Raw genomic sequence first — 8,709 nt, 5'->3', positions numbered from 1 at the left:
GTAGCATCAATTTCACTTCCCTCATCCTTCCCTTCCCTTGTCAGGGGGTCAGGGATGGGGGAATTAGTTAGGTGGTCCCTCTCTCCCCTAATACACCTGACACCCATGTCTTACCCTATCCCTCCCTAGAACCAAATCCCCCCATCTCTTCCCCCTTCCCATTCCACCTCCCCTGTCCCTGGAGAGCTCCCCCACCCTGACCCCGAGCCCCTACCTATATACCTGGCTGGCGCGCGCCACCATCAATAAAACGCTTCATCAAAAGAAATTCAGATTCAATACAGTCCAATTATTGCAGCCCGATTGTCCACCCATTTGAAAACGAAGTTAATAATTCCCTGAACTTTGACTGCGATCGCTTTTGAAATGTCAGCAAATGCAAAAGCAACACCGCTCTCCCCAATAACATCAAAAGAAAATACACCATGAATATTTAGTACCCATTTTGCTGCAGAGTGAACTCTTCTATAAGATGAATTCGGAAAAAGTATTTTTTTTAACCATTTCATTTTTTTTTCCTTTTTTTGTGGGGCTACCTAAATGGAATTTCATACTTTTTTTTTTTTTGTTACTTCTTATTTTGATTGTGCGATTTGCGGTGTTATTCATCTTGTAAAGGATGAACTTCTTCATTTGATTTTTCATTTTTTCTCTGAATAAACTATTCTAAATATTTTACTGCATTTCAAATTTAATTCCATCATATTGTTTTCGTTCAGCTGATTTCATCTATATTGACTGACTTTTTCACAGTCTCAGTCTACCTTTTGTTGAATTATATGTTTTATCTACTTTGTATATATATATATATATATATATATATATATATATATATATATATATATATATATATATATATATATATAAACGAATCCATGCCCCATGCGTGTTTGCCTTGATCGACAGTCTGTTTAGAAAACAAGAGGGTTTATACGTATTAGAGAGAGAGAGAGAGAGAGAGAGAGAGAGAGAGAGAGAGAGAGAGAGAGAGAGAGAGAGAGAGAGCGCTCGGGTTGAAAGTCACCGAGGTTTCGACCACAAAGCACCGACCAGCCAGCAATAAACTTTAACAATGATTAATAGAGTCAGGAAGTTTTAATTAGTTGTTGAGGCTCCCAACTGGCCCTCCACCTCCACCACTACCACCACCGCCGCCGCACTACCACCACCACCACCATAGCGCTGTTGAAGCGGAGGAAATGATTTTGTTGAAACTACAAACCGGCTATATGATGACGACCCAACAGGATTTTTCAGCTATAATTGGACGCGTTTGAGCTTTGTTTATTCGTCATCTATGGGGGCGTGGGGATGGGGGCAGGTTCGGCTTGGCTGGATGGGTGAGTCGCTGGATGGGTAGGCTAGTTAGCTGCCTGGATGAATGCTTGATTTAGGGGAGGCCGGTTGGACAGGGGTGCGGGAAATGCAAAAGGCCATCTAAGAGTTGTTTCTGCTTGGAATGACCAAGGATCTGCTACGCACAAAATAGACACATGTAAAAACGCATGTGGTACATATTACTGTACTAATAGACGTACTACATCACTGGTTTAGCCATACATTCTCTTGCTTTTTTATTATATATATATATATATATATATATATATATATATATATATATATATATATATATATATATATATATATATATGCACATACAACAAACTGTGTATATATATATATATATATATATATATATATATATATATATATATATATATATATAATATATGCATATGTGTGTGCGTTTACTGCCATTTTGACTGCTCATACATAAATGTGTTTGAGCATGTATATTTTCAATGAACGAGAGCATGCATCATTTGTTTATGCCGTGAGCATCTCCTCTCTCTCTCTCTCTCTCTCTCTCTCTCTCTCTCTCTCTCTCTCTCTCTCTATCTGAGGGCTACAGCAACGGGGAATATAAATGCTCGATGTTTGCTCTAACTCGGAATGGTGTTAACTAGATTACTTTTTACAGACTCCCTCTCGTCGATTCAGTGGCGAGAGAGCAAGTGAGGGAAATCCTATTGCAGCGGCAGCTTTTCAAACAGGGCAGGGGGAACCAGCCAAGTGGCGCCCAGCATGCACGATGCACGCACTCCGTAAACACATGTCATACCGGTATATATATATATACACTGTATATATATGTATGTATGTATGTATGTATGTATGTATGTACAGTATGTAAATAAATATATATGCATATATATATATATATATATATATATATATATATACTGTATATATGTGTGAGAGAGAGAGAGAGAGAGAGAGAGAGAAGAGAGAGACTACCAATGCTGTGCAAACTTGCATCGAAACATACTCGATAACGCAGGTCTTTTCAGTTGAAAATGTTTACTCCAGTAGGAAGAAGCACCATTAACAGGAAATTCAAAGAATGAAAAAGACTTCTCGAATAGGCACACAAATCACCCAACTGCTTTCGAATCACGTATGAAATCCTTGAACATAACAAAACAAAGTTACAGAAGTTACTTTACGTATAAACCACACTCATCGGCTAATCGTCCCACAAGTTGTTGAACTGGTTATTCGTATTTTTTGTTCTCACTCTCCACTCTTACGCAAAGAGTATCGAATTATTATTATTATTATTATTATTATTATTATTATTATTATTGTTGTTGTTGTTGTTGTTGTTATGATAATTATTATTTTAAAAGCTATTTGGTAATACTTATTCTCACACTAAATTCAAGTGAGTAGTTCATCTATACTGGGTTTACGTGCCCTTTTCACAAGATTATTCTTCAGCGCGTTATTTGTAAATAATTTAATTTCCAAACAAGAAAGCTCTTATTAATCAAGTTATCAAAGAGAATATATAAACGAAGTTCCTCATTTTTCCAGATTTCAAGAACGTACTGATTGTTTTCAGAAGCTTAATTATCAATACCATATCCACTGACACACATTGTACAAGGCAAAAAATGGATAAACAAAATTTACTAAAAAGATTCCATATAACAAAATACCCGAATATGAAAACACGAAAAAATGAAAACGAAGGAAGTATAGTTACATATAGGCAATAAATAAATAAATGGGACATTAGGGTAAAATAATCGACAAAGTAGATGCTTTCATTTTTAAGCCTATTTCCAAATAAGGACTGAAATGGACATAGGTAGAAATGGACATAGGCAGCAGCACATGGGACTCCCATACTCTTCTTCCTCTCGGGCAGTATCTAACGGCCGTATGCTAAGAGAAAATATAGGGACTATAATATAGACCCTATATTAAAATCTATGTAGAACATATATAGGCCCTATAAATTTAGGGTTCCCTATAATTTAAGGGTAGTTCCCAATACTATTTAAGGGTGGTCCAGACATGCCTTTGCAAGCCCTATAAGTAAATAGTAGTCATGACATCAACTCTTTGTTGGTGGAAAACTCTGATATTATCAAAAGACATCTTACAAAAATAATTACATATACAAAGAAAGAAAACCTATTGTACAGGCGGACAAAACTCCATATTTTATGAACTCGGTGATGTTCCTCTCGGATTTCAAGTATAACAACATCAACAAGCTTCTGCAAAGTTTGACAGGTGAGAATTCCTTTGATTATTTTTCGAGCATTGTAGTACACTGATGTTAACTCGTGCAATATTTTCAAGGCATCATACTAGATCGTTCTGTGTGGTGTGAAACAAAAGAAAGATAAAATAGTAGTTGCAAGTAAACTTGCAATTTGAATTGTAAATTAATTACATTCCTCAATAGATGTGATAGCTCATGCATGGAAATGGTGTTGGTTTTTTAACTGATGTTAAAAGGTTCGTCTTACATTACTTGTATATTTTATATATTTCAGCATGTACCGACAATTTCGTCATATCCGAAATCTTCAGCGCTATCAGCATGGCCACATACGAAGGGTTGTGACAGACAGAAGCAACCCATTCCATGCCATGACGGAGGAAGAATTTCTGATGAGGTTTCGATTAAGTAAAGAATGCACCTTTCATTGATTGCACGGATAGAACATCGGCTGCCCCACGCTCTTACCAACAGAGGTAGGCATGAGCCGTTATCACATTGTTTTTATAAGTTATTTTATTGGTTTCTGATGAATGTGTTATTTGAAAGGTTATATGATGCTGCCTAGAGATAATATGATTAATACAGTAAAGGATTATACAATTTTTTATGTAAAAAAAAAAATGAGAATTATGCCTGTACATGGTCTGAGAAGTATTTCATGATTTTTCTTTTTTCACAGGCTGTCCTGTGCCTTCTCACCTGCAGGTCCTAATTGGATTGAGATACATTGCCACTGGAAACGACCAACTTGGTATCTCAGATTGGTGTGAAGTATCACAGCCTTTTGTCAGTAGATGTGTTGCCCAGGTAGCCTATGCGATTGGAAGTTTGTGTGCAGAATTCATCAAGTTTCCAGACCAAGATAATCTTACTAGGACCAAGCATGAATTTATGACTATAGCTGAATGCCAGGTGTAATTGGGTGCATTGACTGCACTCATATTGCAATTGAGATGCCAAGTCACCCACGTCCTGAAGTTTTCCGCAACAGGAAAGGTTATTTTTCATTTAATGTACAAGCAGTTTGTGGTCCTCAGTTGCAACTGTACAACATTGTAGCTCGGTGGCCTGGCAGTGCACATGACAGCAATATTTTTGAAAATAGTCGACTCTGTCAGAACTCGAAGATGGTATTCTGCCTGGACACTTGTTGGGCGACAGTGGCTATCCATGTCGTGAATATTTGTTGACTCCTCTGACAGCTCCTCATGGCCGTGGAGAGAACCGCTATAATGCTTCTCACATAAGAACGCGAAACACTGTTGAGAGCATTTGGCTTATTAAAAAGAAGATTTGCATGCCTTGGAAAGAAAATGAGGACTTCTATGAGAAACACCAAACACATAATTGTTGCTGCTGCAGTTCTCCACAATTTGGCCATCGCCTACAATGTACCTGAGCCAGATAATGCAATTCATGAACTTCATAATCCACATGACCCAGAAGCCCAAGGAAACATAGAAGATGAACTGAGGCAGCAACCTCAAGCAATGAGAAATATCCAAGGAGTCTTGAAAAGACAGCAAATCATAAGAGAATATTTTGCTTAGGAAAAAATCACCACCACTAGGCTTGAAGTTACCAAAAAAAAAAAAAAAATTTAAAGTATAAAAAACAAATCCTAACACAAACTTTGTATTGTTTTTTGGTCACCTTGCTGTATATACAGCACAGGTTTGGTAAATAAAGCAGAAACAGTTATTTGTAATTTTAATTTCCACAAAAATATACATATAGTAGCCAAAATATATTGCAGACTAGAGTAAAATGCACAAGTTCATCTTTGTAGTAATACGAGTATATATATGTATATGTGTCCCTGAAGAAAAGAAAAGTAATAATGGCAGGTCATCGTGCAGTAAACACATTAATTAAATGCCAGTGATTAAACAATCTTTCTAAAATAATAATAATAATGCTTTACTTTATTCATCAAGTCCATTCTCTTGCAGGCATTAACACAAAACACCATTTCATCACAGCTAAAATATATATAATGATGTTGCACTGAAAAAAAATTGGTGACATTAGATCAATTTAAGGCATCAAGTTTATCACACATTTTTCTAGTTACTTGCCCTAGTTCCCCTGTAACTTCCAACAGTTTCTTGCCTACATCAACCCAAATTTGATGAGCCTGGAGACGAAGGTTTGCATCCTCCTCTTCTCGTTTATATTTTTTTTGGTTTTTCTTTTAATTTCAATATCTAGCCTGAGGCTTTCCATGGTCATCTGATGTTCCTTTCGCTGCATCCCAAGAGATGCTTCGAAGCTGGCCTCTTGAGTGAACTTAGCAGTTCGTCGGCGCTTTCGGGCTGAGGTGGAATTTGATTGGCCAGGTGTTGGTGTGCATTGTGATGTGATGTCTGTGGTATTTAACTGTATAGAGGTGGGTGTGTCTCTTGAAGTATTAGCTTTCTGTGAGGAGACTTTGCCAGCTGGTGTGCTTTGTGCTGTGTTGAATTCTGAGAGTTTGGGAGGTGTTTCAATGGAGTCCACAGAGTTGTTTGTGTGCTGTCCCATTATTTGAGTATCAAATGTTATCTCACACTCATGCCCATCATTTCTTATTCCAATCACAGTATGTGGTTGACCTGAAATGGCAAAAAAAAAAAAAAAAAAATTATAATACTGATATGATTATACTGGAAAAATTACTTTTGCAAACTGTAGGGCTACTAATTTATCCTAGTTCTATAAAACATTCCTTAAAAGTAGAGTAAATATTAAAGTAATGAATGATTTACCTATTCCTAATACTAATTTCACATTTGTGGGTCATACCATGTTAAACATATACAGTATACTTGTGCAGTAAGTTAACAATTCAGAAAATAGGTTAGGTTACAGTGCAATTTGAGAAAATTCCCTATGTGACAAGAAGAGAGGAGTTGCCTAGACCCGGTTAACTGGGGCTGTGCACCCAGGCTCCCCCTTTTTATTCAACAGAGTTCCACCTTTATATCCTTACATTTTAGGCCAAGATAAACAACTTTTCTTCTATAATTTCAACTACATTGACTGCGTTCTTGCGACTTGCAAGAATATTACCAAAGGAGCTAATTTTACTTTTACAAATTGATAGGTGGGGATATGTGTAAAACAAGTGATTTCCTCTCAATTTTATAGGTAAAATGAATAAAGTATTTGAAAGAAAATCAATAATATATGCAAAGCATTCTAGCAGAGCTCTCTCTAGAATGATCAAAGTAGGACTTACCAGTACTCTGAACTGCATCACAGTCCAGTTCATTCTCCTCACCATCAAGGTCATCTCCAATGATAGAAAGAATTTTTGCCGTCTCTTCATCTTCAGGCTTTGGAGGAGCACCCCCACCTGTCCTCATAGTCTCCCGCTTATGTACAGCATGCTGTTTCTTTGCTCTGAAAATGTTACAAGAAAGTTAAGTGGTTAAATGAATATCTTTGTTCTAAACAATTAGGCTAACCAGTATATAGCCTGAAATTAAGACCAAGAAATTAGGCTAACCTGTATGTACCTGAAATTAAGACTAGTACACACTTCGGGTAGTTTACAGTTTCATTGGGCAGTCTGTGCAATTCCTTCTACAAGGACCAATCCCTTCGCCAAGGTTAGAAGTTCTGTGACCCCCTGGCATTATAGGAACGGTTAGGTGTAGTTATGTTCACAGAAAGGGAGGTGTCTAGGGTGGGGCAAAGCGCCTTCGGCCAGGTTAGAGCATGAAGCCCATGTTAGGTTAGGTAGGTGAGATATGGTTAGGTCAGACTGTTTGTATTCGTCCGCCATCTGTACCAGCCAGGAAACTGGCAGACCATATCCTTGCCCAACAAAACTGTAAGCACTCCCAAACTAGACTCATTCTTAAGTGAGGATTATTTTATTATTTTCCTGCTTTGTCTTCCCCATCCAAAACCCAGGTCCTCACCTATGGGCCCCCCAGATTCTTAGGTGGTTGTAGATTTTTTGTATATTACGATGATATTTAATGTACATATTAGGGTGTCTTTTATTATTTTAGCTACATGGAACACCAAATACTGATGTGGACCTGTTGTATAGAATTACCTATAAACCTAACTGAGGCTTAGCACGTATAGTATATGAACCTGATAAACTAAGGTACATCACTGATAAACATTCCTTTAGCGGCAATAAGAATTTATTTGTACCAAATAAAGATCAGCCTGAAATTGCTGCTCCCCATTCGAAAAGTATGTTGTTCCTTACATATAGCCTATATAAAACTAGCCCTCACCAATCCATAAGCTGATGCTTGGTTATGCATGCAGGAAGCGAGTCAAAAGTACTTCAATATGGTTTTGAATACTTACTTTCCTTTTGCATTCTCCCAGACTTTCTTCAGCTGTTGCTGGCTTCTTGGTGGTCCATAACCAGCTGCATTAAATAAGTTGGTGACTTCTTCCCATGCTGCTTTTTTCTTGTGAATGATGCGGAAGTCATGGCTCTTGTTGAACAAAATGTCACTTCTTTCCTCAATCAGACTCACCAGCATTGTTTTCTCGTTTGCAGTAATATACCTTGCCCTTAGACCACTGTTTTCCGCCATACCGACTGTCTATACGTACTCTATATCTCGTTGAAAAACCAAGAACGTGCGAGACGTTTGTAAACAAATGGTTCTCCGGCATACCAACTGTTTAGAGAACAACACACACCCTCTCAGCAGGGATACCAATCACACCCTCAACTGTAAGATGCTTTAAGCATAACACCAAAAAATATAGGGCTTCCCTACACTTTCCTTAGGGCGTAAAGAAGGCCCTATAATTGGAGGCCCTATATTTTCTCTTAGCATACGGCCGTAACTTCTCTTTCCTTCCCTGGTTGATTGACTAAAATCCTTTTTATGTTCAGCTATGCTTACAATGAACTGCTCTTCATTAACACATGAAAAAATCTTTGAAAAATATAAAATATATATGTATATGTGTGTATATACTTACACACATTATATACAGTATATATATATATATATATATATATAATATATATATATATATATATATATATATATATATATATATATATATATATATATATATATATATATATATATATATATATATATATATATATTTATATATATACATGTACAATGCCAATAAGGAAAGAAACAGCGGGGGTC

General features: G+C 36.9%; 1 protein-coding gene and 1 pseudogene across 1 annotated transcript; one reads left to right on the top strand and one right to left on the bottom strand.

The window, feature by feature from the left end:
* Nucleotides 1–3,819: 3,819 nt before the first annotated feature.
* Nucleotides 3,820–5,395, top strand: LOC136834182 (putative nuclease HARBI1; annotated as a pseudogene).
* A 102-nt stretch (nucleotides 5,396–5,497) lies between these two features.
* On the bottom strand, nucleotides 5,498–8,383 carry LOC136834418 (myb/SANT-like DNA-binding domain-containing protein 4). The gene is made up of 3 exons (XM_067096996.1): nucleotides 7,895–8,383; nucleotides 6,801–6,964; nucleotides 5,498–6,174 (listed from the first exon to the last, which is right to left on the bottom strand). Exons 1-3 carry the CDS (start codon nucleotides 8,128–8,130, stop codon nucleotides 5,693–5,695), a joined length of 882 nt encoding a protein of 293 aa, XP_066953097.1. The 5' UTR covers nucleotides 8,131–8,383; the 3' UTR covers nucleotides 5,498–5,692.
* Nucleotides 8,384–8,709: the final 326 nt, after the last annotated feature.

This window comes from Macrobrachium rosenbergii, chromosome 53, assembly GCF_040412425.1.
Source record: "Macrobrachium rosenbergii isolate ZJJX-2024 chromosome 53, ASM4041242v1, whole genome shotgun sequence".
Taxonomy (NCBI): Eukaryota; Metazoa; Arthropoda; class Malacostraca; order Decapoda; family Palaemonidae; genus Macrobrachium; species Macrobrachium rosenbergii.
Note: the sequence above shows the minus strand (reverse complement) of the source record. Positions and strands in the feature narration are given on the sequence as shown.